The sequence below is a fragment of the Lissotriton helveticus genome, chromosome 5_1 (assembly GCF_964261635.1).
Source record: "Lissotriton helveticus chromosome 5_1, aLisHel1.1, whole genome shotgun sequence".
Taxonomy (NCBI): Eukaryota; Metazoa; Chordata; class Amphibia; order Caudata; family Salamandridae; genus Lissotriton; species Lissotriton helveticus.
The window spans coordinates 22,814,259-22,831,299 of record NC_136065.1 but is presented as its reverse complement, the minus strand read 5'-3'; the positions used below and the strand labels follow the sequence as shown (position 1 = coordinate 22,831,299).

Genomic DNA, 17,041 nt, shown 5'->3' with positions numbered 1-17,041 from the left:
TGGTGCTTCGCACCTGGGCTTCCTTTTTGCCAAAGGTCTTGACCCCATTCCATCTGGGTCAATCCAGCACGTTGCCCACCTTCTTTGCTCCCCCACATCCCTCTTAAAGAGGAATAGCGTGTTCACCGACTGGACCCAAAGAGAGCGTTGTCGTTCTACCTTGACCGCACAAAAGCGTTCCGGGTGGACGACCAACTCTTTGTGGGGTATGTGGGAGCTAACAAGAGAAGGGCAGTGCAGAAAAGGACCATCTCTCACGGAGTCGTTCTCGCATTAAGATCTGCTATGCCCTGGCAAATAAGCAGCCCCCTGAGGGATTAAAGGCCCATTCCACCAGGGGAAAGGCTGCGACTACGGCCTTGGCTCGGGGTGTTGCAGTCCTGGACATCTGTCTGGCAGCAACGTGGGCATCTTGGCACACATTTGCCAAACGCTACTGCCTAGACAGTCTGATCCGCAGGGACAGGCATTTTGCCTGTTCGGTTCTGCAGGACTTCCTAGTTTAAGGTATAGGTTCGCAACCCACCACCAGGATGGTATGGCTTGAGTATCTAATTCAAAGGTAAGGAATCTGCAGCTAGAAGTCTCTATCATATGAACATGTTACTTACCGCCAGTAACACGTTATCTGGTAGAGACCATCTAGCTGCATATTCCTTACAGCCCCACCCATACCTCCCCGCTTTGCGGACTAATGTTGTAAGGCTAGGATTACTTCCCTTTTCAGGGCCCTAGTTTTGCACATGACTACGTAAGTTACTTCGTTGCTCTGCACTTCTGGCCTGGGAAAAAAAACAAAAGTACTAATGTCCGCACACCTGGGTGGCACCTTTATAGGTACTGCGAAGTCATAACTGACACTAACGACGTCAACGTAACACTGAGCCAAATGGAGCCACCCGACAGCGTGCCCAAGTGGAATTGCTCAGCAAAAGTTTCCGGACACAGCCTGACGCCTGGGAAATCCAAAGGTAAGGAATCTGCAGCTAGATAGATTCTCTACCAGAAAATGTGTTACCGAAGACAGGTAAGTAACTTTTTCTTCTCAGCTCAGATAGTGATTCTGAGACCTGGGTCAAACTTTGACACCAGCCAGCACCTTAAATCAGGGCTCTTCCACCTTTTCTGTAATAAGAGCTAATTATGATGAATAAAATTATTTCCGAGCTATTAATATTATTAGTGTTGTAACAATGACCACATCAGACAATATTACGTTGGTGACAACCCTATGTAAAGTTATCTGCAGTGATCACCTCTGCGCACCACGCAGCCTGGAATGCCATTACGTGGATAATGCATAATAGCCACAGCTTAAATGTCCCTGGCACCAAGGTGGTAATATTAGTAATAAATATCCTCAATTACACAGGATTTAACACTCCAATATCGGCAATAAATGTTTTGTAAATTTAAACATCAACTTATCACTTTGGAAAATGCACACATTTTGGTCTCTAATACGTGCTTTTTAATTTTGGTATACGTATATTCATTCAGTCATTCAAAAGCTCCTATTTTAGGAGGCTGGACTGGACACAGGAGAGGTATTTATAGATAGCTGGAGAGCTACCAGTAGCTCACAAGTTACTGGTTGGAGAAGCGTGCTTTAAACGGAGTCCTCATGAGAAACCAGGCACACCAGAGGGAAAGTAAGGCAATCGAGAAGAATTCTTCTCACTACTATTACAGTGGTTCAAAGGAAGGATGGTGCATAGCCAGGGTCACTGGAATTATTCAATTTTGTGGCTGCAGTGTTTTCTGCATAAATATAGATTGCCGCACTTGCCACGTGATCCCTCATCACGGATTTGAACAAAAAAATGTTTATAGCTCAAATGGATGAAAAGATACTAAAAGAATATGCAGCAATATGTTTTTGCTGCAGAGTGAAAGGCCCTTTGTAAAGGTTGACTGGTCACATTTCTGTTTGTTGCTGTTTTAGGGGTCAGACTGGCACTAATAAAGTGAAACTACTTCCCAGACAGTGTTAACATGCGTAAAAATGACCAAAACAAAATATGACACATTATGCCCCATAATTTGCCTTTTCTTGCTACATAATTTAGTCTACCTTGCCACATACTGCCAATGCCCTGCATGTAGTATACTCTGCAGAGCAATTCCCACAGCAGAGATGGGGAAATGGAGGGCAAATACCTGTTGATTTTCAGCTGTCAAAGGAAACTTCCCCCCAAAAAAGTTGACAAATTGAGGAATTTGCTGTTTGCCCTGTTCATGCAGAGGTGAATCCTGTGGTGTTTGGTTCACTCAAGGGGGTTGGTGTTTGTTATCTGGACAAGAGTACATGTTACATCTTTACAAGCTACTGCAGGTTTTTAATTCTAATGTATACTGAGTTACAGTGTGGGACAGGAAGAAAACTAATAGTTTGGGGAGTCCTCTAATTTCAACTGGGTGAGTTACTTCAGTCATGCACTGCAGATTGCCCAAATGGAGCACACAGTGCTCCAATCACAGGCAGAATATTGTGCCAGTGTGTAGTGCCGAGCACTTCCAATCAGGGGGTTCTTCCTTTTCTTTATGCACCATTCCAACGAGAGTAGAGTTTGTAATGTCTGGGAATTGAGGAGTCTGTCGGGGAGATAGATGGCGCATAGCAAGAGAACAATCTGAATGCTCTTGCCCACAGGAAAAGAAAACCTAAACAGTCTCTCTCTGCATAAGAACAAGGAAGCAACCACCATGAGGAGGCTGTGTCTGCTTGTTAAATTGAAATTGCCGGCCTTTTGCAATTTCTCGCCTAGTTAGCGATTCGGTCGCTATAAGCTGGCGGTTATGGCCTATGCGCCTCTCATGCTCTGTAGTGTGGACTTTGTGGATCAAAAGGCAGCATCCTTTTGCTACTAATCATTGCACTTTTTCAGGAGAACAGAATCCCCGATTTCTGAGGGTTATTTTTTAAGGACAGAATATTTTTGCTTCAAAAGCTGGCTTGGCACAACATCTGTAGGAGAGCATATTGAGCTGCATTGTATTGTGAGAGTTGCTTCTGACTGTGGATTATTCAGAAGCCTAGATTTGGTGAACATTTGCGATGCATTGTGGTAGCAATTAGTATGTAAATTTAGAATACAAAGATTTAGATTTAACAAAAGATGTTACGTTGTGACTTACGTGTATGTCAATGGAAAAAAGATGCCTTTTTAATTGTTGCATTGTGCATAGACCAACATTAACCCCAATCCAATCCCTTTCTGTATTAATTTCTTAACGTCTTCTCCTGCATTATTTTCACTGACCTTTTATGGTGGTGAAAGGGGGAGGTTTACTTTGCCATGCCTCCTCCCCTGTCATTCACGTCCTGCACGACCTTCTTTCTTCATCTCTTAAACCGTTGCGTTATTCTAAACCTAATGTTAGCACAACACTAAAACCTAAACTTTCCATGACCCCATGCCTTTCCCAGACCCCAAACCAACACAAACCCTTTGTTAACTTAGCCCTATCACTTAACTAATTTATAAAAAAAATCCTAGCCCCTACCCCTTGCCTTGCGTCATCTTTCGTATATTATGTTACCTAATACTTTAACCTAATCCTAAATTTCTCTCCCATGCAGATCCTTACCTATGCTACTTTTTCCACCTTTTTCCTGTTCCTTCTGTGGTTTTTACTACAAACCATGGCAGCTAAACATAGTTTGTGTTGAGCAGCCACCACTTATCAGATCTTCAGCTTTTATAGCATCATTTCAGAAGAAATGTAAATAATGTTCTTGTGTGCTGCAGTCAGGCCTTTAGATCCATTTGTTGAAAACGTGATTCTGCAAAACATTGAGTCTCTTTATAATTCAGGTGTGGAGGAGGTTTCGATATTATAGATATGTGCCTCTTCTAAACACCATTATCTTCCTCCTACAGGAAGACGGTCTCTTGCTCCTGCGAGAGGAGCTTCCAAGGCCTCTGCATCAGGAGCTCCAGGTACAGTACACTCTTTTAATGGCCAGGAATGTGTGGATTTACTTTGAATGGACATGTGGTCATATTACTATATACTTTTTTTTGGTAGCTGCTGTTCGGAAGCCTTTACAGAATACATCATCTGTGCCACAGACAGGTGAGTGATCATCCAGGTGAAGACCTGTGCAGTATGATGGACTCTATTTTATGTAATCATGCAATAGCTTGAGTTTTATTTCCACCCCTCTCCTTTTATCTGCAGTCTGATTCTAGACTCTGCTGTCTCGCATCTGCTGGTAGCTATCTTAGTCTTTACCCTAACTCAGATATTCCAACATTTGAGTTGGATTCCCTTCGTGTTTCCCCCAAAAGGCTTTGGCTTCACTCACGTTTTCTTCAGTTTCTGGGACTCCAGCGACCTCCTTATTGTACCTGTGTTGTCAGATCTCTAGATCTCTTGGGTCTGTCTGAACTTCGTTCCCTTGCTCTCAATCACTCCTTTTGGCCCTTCTCTCCATTTAGCTGTACTGATGTTTTCTTGTTGAGCTTAGATGCACAACCTGCTGCTGGCGGAGCGAAAAAGCAGCGTGCTGCCTGGGATATGAAGGGAAAAATGGATGACTTGCGAGACCAAGTAGCAAACTATAAGAGTAAACTACAAGCTGTGGCGGGGGAGAAGACGCGCCTGTGCCAGAATGTGGAGCAGATGCAGCACCAGTTGAACCATCAGGAGGCAGTGAACAAGGAGTTGACTGCCCGCTGCAGGTAAGAATTGAGCTGTGGTCGAGGGGCTGCCGCTTTTCACCTCTGGGCTATGAAAATAGACAATGGGTTGAGAGCAGCTGCTTTCTTTGACCAGCACACAGGCTGGTAAGGCTAATCCACATTAATTTCCAATAAGTTTAAACCTGTTTGCACAGCAAAATCTTGGCACCCTTCCCAACATTGAAGCAGAATCTTGTAGGAACTTTCTTAATTCACCCTTACTTTGTCTGCACTTTGCTTCCCAGCTAAGCTTCACATTTGAAAACCACAGTGTGGATCCCCAAAGGAGCCAGAATGCTCCTTTAAAGCCCTTGTGTGATCTGCTTAGTGTGAAAGTATATTTTACATAGGCAGAAATATAAGACCTTGTGGTACATCTAATTTAGAAACTTAAGAAAGTGGGGGGAAGGTCTACTGCTCCTTTCACTGCAATAGTTCAATAAGGAATGATCCATTTTCCAACCTTTCAAAAGTTTATTTTCTTTTTTAAAAAGCAAAGGAAGATTAGCAGAGATTGATAAGATTGTTGTGAAAGCAGTGAAGGAAAGATGTTTGCAGCCCTGTTAAATCTCCCGCCTAACGGCATCTCTTAAATATCAAACCCCACATCAGTCAGGAAGCGATTTCAGAGCTATTGATTGAAAAATGTTCTTCCCATTTAGTGTCTTGTTAGCCAGAAAAGGCTCTAAGCTCCGGATGCCCAGATTTCTCTTCTCCCAGCTCTTATCCTCAGTGACATCTCATGGTTTCCCACTGGTTCCTTAACAAGGTACAGGACAGAACAAAGACTCCGTACCGAAACTATGGGGACTACTCCTGGTGCTACCACCATGATAAAACTGTGGCTTCTCTCTCTAGTCTTCGGCCGTGACCTTTGCTCCCCAACCTGCTCACTCTTGCAAGTTGTATGTCCCCTCTGAGATTTCACCACGCCCTCTCTGTGGTAATCTCAAGTGCCCCACAGCCCATCTAGCCACCCCGTGAACAGCAGCGGGGTCACTTTGTTGCGACCAGGAGCCTGCGCCGAGATCGAGCCCAACGGTACTGCAGCACCTCCCTCCTGAAGGCCGCTGGATAGAGACACGCCTGCCCCTGCGGCCTGGGAGCTCTGTCAGGCCTTCAAGCACTGCATCTTCTTTCTCTGGCTGCCTCTACCCCATTCCACTCCAGCACCTCTGGGCCGCAGCTTCACAAATCTGCATCTCACTCGCATCTCCGTCTGAGTTCCGACTTCTTCCCGACTCCACTGCGAAACACCTCCTCTCCATCTTCTATGTCATTTGCCCCCCTCCCTCTCCATGCATTTTTCTTAATTTACCACATCGTGCACCAGCTTCTGGTTGTTGCCCTCCTGGCCAGCCACTAGAGTGCTGACCTCCCTCCATTCTCTTCTGTCTCTGCACTGGGTCATGTCCTGTTCTCTCACAGCCCCTCGTTCTAGGAGGAAATGCACATTTTGAGATTTCTACATGTAATTAGCTCCTATTCTTGGTTAGTTGCTGCGCTGTAGTGAAAGAACTGTTGAATGGCCTTATTCATGAGGGGTGGACTAGGAGGAAATAAGGGCGTTAGTTGGACTCCTGAAAAGTAGCACATACTAGATAGACACTTGGACACATCTCCCTGTAGGTGGAGCACTGCTCCTTGGATTCCTGAGCCATTCATTTTGACACTGGGGCTTTCCTTGCTGGTGTCACGTTTTCCATAAGTGGGAAGGTTGTGCCCTTTAATTTTGTCCCTCAACTCTCCAGCTTGTCATCATGTTTCGCATACTTGCAGCTCTATAGGCGCGGAGCTGCTTATGACGCAGCAGAAGCTCACGCAGGCGTCGCAGGAGGCAGCAGCACTGAGGACGGTGGTGAGCACTCAGGAGGGTCAGCTGTCTACTCAGTCGTGCACCATCTCAGAGCTTCAGGAGGACAGGAGGAACCTTTCAGAGCTTTTAAACTCTAGGGAGGTATGCACACAGTCCGCTAAGTTATCCGCCTTCACTTAGCCACTTCAAGCCGTTTCTAGCGACTCATATGACTGCCACTGTCCTTTACAGATAAACTTAAAGGTCACAGAGGATGAACTTTCCGGCAAGCGTGAGCTGGTCCGAAGTCTGCAGGCAGAGGTAGCTGTGCTGAAGGAAGAGGGGACCAACAAGGAGGAGCGCCTGCACAGTTTGGAAATGGAGCGCAGGCGACTCCATAACATCATCCAGGAGTTGAAGGTAAGGGTGGTCTCTTACTGGGGAAGGCAGGGTTTATTGAGGGCAAAGGTTTGGTGTGTGGGTGTGAAACTCTTGATGTAAACTCTGCAGCTGTTTTTTAATGTAGTGTAATTTGTCCTGAAAACTCACTTAACTATAAAATCTAGATTGGGATTTTTTTGAAGTGACTGTCTTCATAGAAGATATGTGATGTTGTTTATTTATATTGTTTAGTTCTACCTTGGGTGTGGCCTTGCAGTGCATGAAGCAAGGAGACCCACATGGTCCTGTAGGGTCACTGCCAGAGCAAGGACCTGGCCCTACCCATCATATTCTGACCAGATTGACTCTGGTCCTTTGAGACAGTAAAAATGAACTCCTGAACTACCATCAGAACTTTGGCGCAGGGAGTATGTGGGTAATTTAGCCTCCCTAAAGTGCTAAAGACAAGTGATGCATTGAGAGGACTGCATTGGCAGTACTGTACAGCCCATTACAAGAGTGAAAAGGATCATATGCCCATCTGACCACTGGCGTTAACCTTTCGCTCCACAGGGCAACATCCGCGTATTCTGCAGAGTCCGTCCCCTGCTGAAGTCCGAAAGCACCTATAAAATGGATCACATAGAGTTCCCACAGCAAGATGACCGCACTGTGGTCCTGTGCAAGACTGAAGAGGTGAGAGGGGTGGGGCTCTAGACGTGGAGGGTGGCTGAAAGGCGTTTGCGAGGCTTGGGTGGCTGTGGATGTGAGGCAAACTTGGGTCTGGCTGGTTTTGGAGTCTGATACTGAAGTGAGATATAGTCTTTTGGAAGGATGAGACCGGGTGGAGAAGCAGTAAAGTTGTGAGCTGTAAGGGTGGACATATTCCAAAACAGCCTAGACTCAGAAGCTGTACGAATCATTGCTGTTTTAAGTGCCCAGGAGTAGGAAGTGTGGTCGTGGGTGAGGGTGCAACATAGCCTTTGATGCCCATACTAGAATTAGAGGGGGGAAGGCAGGGCAGGTTTGCATTATGTGGGTCAAGGAGCAATGAAGGTGCTTTGATTCCCGGTTTGTTTTTCCTATTAAGTCTCATACAGGTCGTGAGAAAAAGGAGGCACACAAGTATGACTTCTCTTTCGATCGAGTCTTCTCCCCCGCCTCCTGTCAGGATGAAGTTTTTCATGAGATTTCGCTACTCGTCCAGGTATGTGGGGTGGGGGAGCACTAGTTATCTGGTGCTAGAGGGTGTCCAGAAGAGGCATACTTGTAGGTTTTTGAAGTACATTCGAAAGGAGGCCAGAGTATAGCTGTCTCCACATACTCTACAGTGGTTGGGAATCTGTGCTTGACATTATGGCTGTAGATTTGAACCCTGGCATGGCCACTCAGTCTTTAATACTCTCAAGATCAATAAGTGCGATGTCACCAACCAGATGTCCCAGGTGGTGAACATGCGGATTACAAATGTATGTAATGCTATGTGGTCATATTGCCCCTTTTCAAAAGTCTGTCTTCTATTCATTGACTGTTTCCCTTCTGCTGATGGATGCGCACACAGCGCTGCCTATCAATGTATATAGCTGCGTGTGCAGAAGGCGCTGACTGCAACACTGGACCCGGCCCAGCACTGACCTGGCAGCTATGTAGACTGCTTCAATTCATGCTTTGGCAAGGTCCATGGTTTTTCCACTTCTTTATTTTGAGGTATGTCAACTTGTTTTATTTTTCTTTCTTTCCCCAATATAGTCGGCACTGGATGGGTACCACGTGTGCATATTTGCCTACGGACAGACTGGCAGTGGGAAGACTTATACTATGGAGGGGCCAGAAGATGTGAACTATGAAACCATGGGAATGATCCCTCGAGCTGTAAGGCAGATATTCCAGAGTGCGGAAGAGCTGAAATTAAAGGGCTGGCATGTACGTATGGCTCTCCTCAAGCAATAAAGCCATGATTAGGGCCTGCTAGCTGTGCCACTTCTGCGTCATTAAATCTTCCATAGATGGACACAGGGCCATTGGAATTATGCATAGAGAAACTGCCAAATTATGCGGCAGGGTTGAGTAAATTATGCATCAAGAAAAGGCAAATTGTGTGTCCTAATGAAGCACATTTTGTAACTATTACCTCATTACTTTTAAACTTGGTAACACTCGCTGGGCATTGGCTGCATCACAATAGTACCAATTTACTCCTAAATATAGCAATAAGCAACAGATAAGTGACTAGTCCAGCCTTTCAGAGGTCTTTCCACTGTGCAGCAATAAGGGTCTTCAAATTTGTAGTAACTTTTGAACCATATGAGCTAGAAACTATTTTTGGGGGTTAAAATCTACAGATTATGCGGCAGATGATGGATTATGTGTCAAGTGGGGCAAATTTATAACTAGGCAAAAATCGCAGCAGCCGTACAATCTCCTAATTCCAGTGGCCCTGGATATACATGCTTGAATTCTTCCTCATGCCTTCTGAGAGTTAGCCTGGCTGATGAGGGGTGTTACCCCGGAACCGGTCCCGGGATGCTTGTTTCCGGTCCAGGGAGGACCTGATATGGCAGTTCAAGCTGGACTGTTGCCACGAGGAACAGATTCAAGACTGGTTTGCATATATGGCTGGGTCCAAACTGGTGAGCAAAAGAATGATGGATTCAACCCAGATCTCTTGACTGGAGGTGAATGTATGATTCATTCAGCATTCGGTCTATCATTTGTTTACGTAGCACTTATCTGATATTCCACAGCATGCATGGGAGCTTCTTTGTGTTTTTTTTCCTTTGCTTTAAACTGATCTGCCCTGACTTCGCCTGCTCTCCTTTGCAGTACACCTTTACGGCAAACTTCCTGGAGATATATAATGAGACCATACGAGACCTACTTGTGAACAAGCCAGAGAAGAACCAGGAGTATGACATTAAGCGTGTGAGCCCAAACAGCGATGAGCTACATGTTACGAACCTTCGATACGTCGGCGTCTCATCTGAAGAGGAGGTAAGAATTCTGTGAGCGGCAAGTTTCTTTAATTGTCAGTACATGCTGCTGGGTGTGTTGGTCCCAAATTTGTAGTGGCCCCCACCTGTGAGGAAACAACATTATGTTAAGGACTTTAGATCGCACAGACATTTTGGTATTTGGTCTTTTGTGAGACTTGGGTAGAGGAGGGAGTGTTGGTAGCCATTGGGGTCTCTTTGGTGATGAAACCAGTGCCCTTTCCCCCCCTGAATTGTCACTAGGATTTTCAAAACTTATATGAATAACTGAAGGGGGAAAGTGATTTAAACAGCATCTGAACTATCAAGCATTTAGGAAAAAAAGTTGCAATGAAATTGTAGGTCTGCTTGTCTTTCCTGGAATGAAGCTCCATGTGAGGGTGCCTTTTTTGCATGGTTAGCCCCCACTTTTTCCCTGGTTTTGATGTCGTTTCGACTGCATTGCACAGGGCCCCTGCCACCCAGGTCTCCTGTGCCCGTGCTTCTTCTAAGAAAACAAATCACCAATTGGTACTTCTACCCCCTGTAAGTCCCTAGAAAATGGTACCCTGGGAACCTGGAGCCTGGGACCTCCCCCCCCCCCCCCCACCACCCCCCCACCCCCCCCCCGGTTCCATGCCACTGCCCATGCAGCTTACATACCCCTGTGAGGGAGTAAACAGTCGACATGGCACCCTACCTGGGCGCCATGCCAGCCAACACTGCCTGAAGGCATAGGTAAGTCGCCCCTGTAGCAGGCCTCTTAGCACTAAGGCAGGGTTTTACACTATAGCACACGTCTTGGCACTTACAATATTAGGGAATGCCCCCCAATATTGATGGGGCATATCTGCTCCTGCAGATATGCCCACACCTGTGCTATAGTGTACCCTGCCTTAGGGCTGCGAGCCCTGGGTGACTTACCCATGCCTTCAGGCAACGTTGGCTGGCAGGGTGCCACGTCAACTTTGTTGTTTTCTCCCTTACAGGGGCATGCTAGCTGCAAGGGCAGTGGCATGGTCCCAGTTGAGGGTGAGGGGGTGTATCCCAAGGGACGCTCTTCCGCTCCCAGCACCTGGGTACCCAAGGTACCATTTACTAGGGACTTACAAGGGTTGAAGTACCAATTGGGGGGTTATTTGCAGGGAAGAAGCATTGGCACATGGGACCTGGTTGGCAGGAACCATGTGCACTACAATTTAAACCAGCTCAAAACCAGGCCGAAAGTGGGGTCTAACCATGCAAAAGAGCATGCTGATAACTTCCAGTGGTTTTTACGCCCACCCATTGCTTACATTTGTTTTGTTTACTGTCACTATATACCTACAGGTAAGTAACCACTTTGATCTCCAGTGATCTACAGATCTCATTACCGAATGTCCTTTGATGGGTCTTACCTCTCTGGAGAAAAAGCAAAATCTGCTCTGAAGACAGCAGAGCTGCAGTGCATGCCTTGGAATTACTGAACTATGGAAGAATCTTCACCCACCAATTTTTGGTTTATCTCAGAGGGTGGCGTGTTAACAGAGACCGCCTCCCCACTCGGTGATACAGAAGACAACACAGTCTTTTCTTGGCCATAGATGTGGATTTGGCAGACCCTATGCAGGCACCAATCCTCCAACTCCTCTCCCCCTGCTCCAGTGGGTAACAAACCTCTTCAGTTTGCATTTAGTGGTGCATGTCCAGCTAGTGGGGAGGGACCGGGACCACGTTGGGCACTTCTCCCAAGTTGGCAATCTATCGCTTCCGACAGATGTGTCTTCCAAGTTTTTCAAAAAGGCTGCGTCCTAACTTCTCTCTCTTCCCTACCCAATGTCCCTTCCACACCAGAATGAATCTATAGAGAGTATCTGCCCATCCTGTTACCGGAGGGTACACCTTTTGCACTCCAAGTGTCCTAGAGAGAGTACTGGACTCTGAAAAAGGTGGAAGTTGTTGTTGCTACATCCTTGTCCCAAAAAGCGTTTGGGCTGTGGGATCTCTGTCCATTGAACACCTTCCAGTGAAAGGACAAGTTCAAAATACTCACATTGACTCAGATCCTCTGTGCCCTGGCCACAAGAGATTGGATTGTGTCCTTGGACTTGCAGGAATGCGTATTTCCTTATTCCTTGCCTGCAGTCACATGAGTATTTCCTGTAATTCAGCGTGGGACATGAGCATTTTCAGCTTGCTGTGTTCACTTTCGGCCTCTGCAGGGCCCCTTTGATCACAAAAATGATGAAAATTGTTGCTGCCAATGTTCGGAGGTCAGGAGTTGCTGTATTCCTGTGTACCTAGACAACTGTCGAAGGTGGGCTCACCACAGTCTGCTGTGGACCAGCTCTGCAGGATGGCAAAATTTCCAGCATTGGGGTTTACAATAAATGAGCCACAGTCCCACCTGATTGCACCACAGAGGCTTCTATTCATTGGGGCAATTGTAGAGTGAGAGTTCAAGGCTTTTAGTTAGTTTGAGTGTTTTACTCTACGTCTTTGTCCTTTGTCCTTTTCCTTCCTTTTGCTGTCTTTTTTCGGGCAGTTAGCCCACATTTTTCTTGCCAAAATGCCATCTTCATTTGACAAGTGCCCTGAATGTGGCAGGAAGAAGGCCAAGTCGGAGTTTGTATTCTCTGTCTACCTTCTTCACATGTTCCTGAAACCTGCGCCATCTGTAAATCCATTTCCATTTTTTTTCCAGACACATTGGTGCTGAAGAGTTGGTCAGCCTTCTTACTGAAAGCTGTGACTTCTTTTCATGTCGGGTAATCAATCTCTCTCTGCCAGCGTTCCTTGCTCACTCTCGAAAAAGGATGAGAGGTTGTAAGAAAGTGGCTCTATATATACTGGACCAAAGTCGGGTACAGTGTGTATAGAGTCCCAAATCCCCAGAGGTATAACCGAGGTTGAAGTCCGATCTGACCTTACTCCCTAAAGTGGTAGCTTGGTCGAGCAGTAAGGCAGTATCAGAGGACAGTGTAAAGCATTTGTTTTAGACACTGTCAGCAAAAGGTTTCACACACTCAAGAACTGAACTCTAGGCGAATTGTTTTTATATCCAAAGATATAGTTGTTTTATTTTAGAACCAACAGGTATCAAAATATACTTTTCTCAATATGAGTGACTTTAGGTAATTACTTTGCAGAATAGCAATAGATTTGGTAAATACACTAGTTACTGGGGTTGCAATAGGCAACACAATTCTAAACACAATTTAACAATGAGCTCAATGGGTTTTTCTACATAAATGCAGTTGATTACTTTCAGGATTACTTTTCTAACCACAGGCTGGATCCTGGATTCAGTCCCGGGACCTAAGCAGTAAACAGTTAAGTAAAAGCGTTTTGGTTACAGTTGTAATTTGTAAAGGATATAAATGTATTTTCAAAGTTGACACTTAGAAACTTTTCAGAGCAAAACTAGCCATGTTATCCTATGGAAGGAAATTCAAGTCGCAGGTAAAGTAGGTTCTACTTACTTTTGTAATCCAGTACGGAACTCCTAGGTTCAGCACTGAGACCTCTACCTAGGACAGGCAAGTAATTTCGTTTCAGTAGTTGGTATGATTTTTAAAGAATATTTGTAATTTGCAAAAATCGACACTTAGAAGACATTTCAGAGAAAATCAGTCAATGGTTTCCTATGGAAGAAAATGCAGGCAACTTGTAAGTACAGTTAAGATTACTTTTGCGGTTCGATGCTGAACTAGGAAGTACAGCACTGGCTTCTCTCCTGATCCCAGGTGAGTATTTCAGAAATCGTTATTCGGCTGATTTTAGAGGAATATTTTAAAGTTTCAAAAATCGACAGAAGAAATTTCTGTGAAAACCAGTCAATGTTAGCCTATGGAAGGAAAGTGAGTTATCGGCTTTCAGGTGAGTACTCGACTGGTGAGGTTACGGTTCTGGGCATAGACTCGGGGGTCTCCCAGGGTCGGAAAGGTACAGTTGTTACACCCTCAGCGGCACCGGGGCAGCCAGGTGCAGAGAGATTAGGGCCAATGCAATCCAATGGGAGGGTAGGGGGCCTTTGGTTGGTGGCTGCAAGCAGGCAGGCCATGCGGCTGTGGATGCTGAGCTCCTGGTCACTTACTCAGGGCAAGTGGGGAAGTAGAGTAGGGTAGTAGTTACACTTCCAGGGGCACTCGGGCGGCTGGGTGCAGCGTGCTTTTGAGCCATCGGGTGCTCTGTTATCCAATGGGACAGTTACAAGGTGAACAAAGGCTGCAGGCTCGGGGACGGAGATTCTTCAGGTCCGGCCACCACTTCGAGAGGCAAGTTGGGTTCTTGGAGAAGAGGTGAGTACCCCAAAGGAGGGCACAGGGGGCCGTGGGGCGCCGGGTGCAGGGGTGTCATTGGGTGTCGGGAAATCTTACTCTCGACTGGTCGCGGTTGGAGGGGACCCTGGTTCTGAGGCTGTAGGCACCGTCTGGGTCATCGAGGAGGGTCTTTGGGCACTGGACTTCGGGTCCCAGTTGCCGGGGGGACGTCCTCGTGGTCTCTGGTCACTCGGGCACGGGCCGGGCTCGGCGGGTGCAGAGTGGGCTGGATTCGCTGTTCCTGGCTGGCACCAGGGGCATGGTTGTTGGAGCAGAGCCTCTGCTCAGGGAAGTCCCAGTCTTTGAGAGGGTCAAGGCAGGCAGGTCCTCCGGGTTTTCCAAGGTTGCTGTCCGCAGGAGTCGCTGGGATTTAGCAGAGGCAGGTTCCAGGATTGACAGGCCGGTAGGGCTGGGGCCAAGTCAGTTGGTGTCGTCCTGTTAGCAGCTGCACGACGGGTCGTCTTCTTTCTTGTTTTCTTATCGGGATCTGAGAAAGGAAGGTTCAGGGTGCCCCTAAAAACTGAATTTAGGGGCGTTACAGGCAGGGCAAGGGCAGGGACCAATAGGTCCCTGTCCTGGGGTGGGTACACACCCATGTCTGCTCCTCTCCTGTGGGAGGGGGGCAGGGGCCTAGCTGTGACTGGGCAGGGCTCCCCATCTTCAAGATGGCCGAAGCCCTGGGTCGTGCTTCACCTCACCTCTCCCACCTGAGGGATGGGGTTGGCACAGGCTGGCACACCCCCCCCTTCCTGACCTAGGGTTTCCTGCCAGTCTACCTGCCAGAGTGGGGGGTCAGAACTGGTGGAGGCCAGTGGGGCGTCAGAACTGGTGGAGGCCAGTTGCTGAGTACAGGGTCTGAGGAAGCTCACAAAGGCGGCAGGCCTTTGAAGCTTCCCCCTGCCCATCCTGGAGGAGGAGACCTAGCACCTCGCCCAGGATGTGCATTGTTGCAGGCTCAGGAACGCGGGGGCTCTCCACCCAGGGGTCCAGCAACATGTCTGCTGTAAGGCAGCCTCTCAGACCAGATGCCCTCTGGTGCATTTTACATTAAATCCCACACTGGCATCAGTGCGGGTTTAATGTGCTGAGAAGTTTGATATCAAACTTGTCCGTGTTCAGTGTAGCCATTATGGTGCTGTGGAGTTCGTAATGATGACCTCCCAGCACCATATACTCTTAATGGCATCACTGCACTTACAGTGCCCAGGAATGGTCCTGGGTACTTTAGGGGCATAGGGCTTGTGCACCTGTGCCCACACCACTGCACCTGTGCCCACACCCCTGGCATAGGGCACCCAGCTAGAGGGGTGACTGAGGTATTTCAGGGCAGTGGGTCTTGTAGGCATGGCACACAGGGATGTGTGCCATGTCGACTCTTTGTTTAGTACTGTACTTAGACACTCAGCCTGAAAAGGCAGGGTGTGGGTGTCAGGGTACAGGGCCCCTAAGGGTGGCACAATAAGTGCTGCAGCCCTTAGGGGTCTTCTCTGGTCACCATGCCCTGGGTACCTAAGGTACCATCTACTAGAGGCTGACAGGGGGCTAGAGATGCCAATTGGGTTTTAGTTTCAACACTGCTTTTAGGGAAGGAACACAGGCCCATGGCACCTGGTTGGCAGGAGCTCAGGGCACACTCAGTCAAAGCACATCAGCAGTTCAGCAAAAAGTGGGCACATTCCACTGCAAGAAAGATGGCACTTTCTCACAGAGGTTCCATTGTTTTAAGGATCATCAAGTGGTGGTCAATTTTTTGTGGGTTTCTCCTGAGCAAAGAAAGTGAAAGCTATGCAGACGAGGACTCTCTTGAGGTGGATAGACCTCTGCATACAGATCTACTATGCACTGGCAGAGAAACAGCCCTAGTAAGGTTTGAGGTCTCACTCCACTGGGGCAAAGACCATAGGTGTAAGGGGTACCTGGTCACTGTATCTACTGGTCTGCAATGTGGGCATTGGTGCTGGGTTAGACGGTAAGGACACCGATTAGGCGAGGATTTGTGGAAAAAATATAGAGCATATCCCGGTTTGATCAAGATTCAACCTCCCTCAACCCCATAAATATACAGAAATGCTCTGGCTGAATTGATCGTGTCATGGTGGTTTTCAGTCCCTAATCAGGCAGCCCTATATATATTTGCAATATCTTCGGTCTAGGAACTACCAAAAGGCCAGACCAGTTCTAATCCAGGGCGTTACTTTTTTGAATCACTGTATTACTGGCTTGATTTAGGATGTTGGGTAGCCACAGAGGCAAAGGTAAACCGTACTGCCCTCGGTACCTAAGTGACTTTTTGAGTACAAGTACAGTACTCTGAGCGGTTTTAAGTTGCAAGTTAAGGTTTTGTGTTACTTGTGCTTGATACCCTCTCGATCTGGCAAGTCTTAAGTCCGTTCTGCCTAAAAGAGCACTATGAATATCCTATGCTGTGCCCTGATTCCCATTACCTATCTGTTTCTTTTAGGTCCACAAACTATTGCGGACTGCAAAAATGAATCGGTCTGTTGCTAAGACAGTACTGAATGATCGGTCATCCCGAAGTCACAGCGTATTTCAGCTGAGAATAGAAGGGAAGAATGAGACCAGAGACGTTAAGACTGCATGTGAGTAAACAAACATTTTGTTTTGGGTTCACTTAAGGCTGGTTTTAGGTGAACACTGACTCTTTGTGACAAGCCCTGTACTTTAATGCTGTCACCTCATGCTTAGAGATCCATTATAAGGCTTAAGCTTTTATTTTGCATTTAAGAAGTTCACTGGCATTGAGCACCTGGGCAATGGATATTTATTTATTGACTGAAGAGGAATCGATTTGAAGCACAGTGTCCACTTTACATGATTGGCAGCCTCCAAAAGTCTATCCGTTGATGTTGTGTGCTTCTAACTGAATGACCATTACCATTTTAATCT

General features: G+C 46.9%; 1 protein-coding gene across 1 annotated transcript in view; it reads left to right on the top strand.

The window, feature by feature from the left end:
• KIFC1 (kinesin family member C1) overlaps window positions 1–17,041 on the top strand; it is a 124,554-nt gene that overhangs the window by 79,146 nt on the left and 28,367 nt on the right. Inside the window, exons 4-13 of the mRNA XM_078641644.1 lie at window positions 3,885–3,944; window positions 4,033–4,080; window positions 4,475–4,688; window positions 6,468–6,645; window positions 6,736–6,903; window positions 7,438–7,560; window positions 7,955–8,071; window positions 8,614–8,787; window positions 9,688–9,855; window positions 16,596–16,734. Of these exons, the coding sequence (XP_078497770.1) occupies window positions 3,885–3,944; window positions 4,033–4,080; window positions 4,475–4,688; window positions 6,468–6,645; window positions 6,736–6,903; window positions 7,438–7,560; window positions 7,955–8,071; window positions 8,614–8,787; window positions 9,688–9,855; window positions 16,596–16,734 (1,389 nt within the window). The remainder of the gene's footprint in view (window positions 1–3,884; window positions 3,945–4,032; window positions 4,081–4,474; window positions 4,689–6,467; window positions 6,646–6,735; window positions 6,904–7,437; window positions 7,561–7,954; window positions 8,072–8,613; window positions 8,788–9,687; window positions 9,856–16,595; window positions 16,735–17,041) is intronic.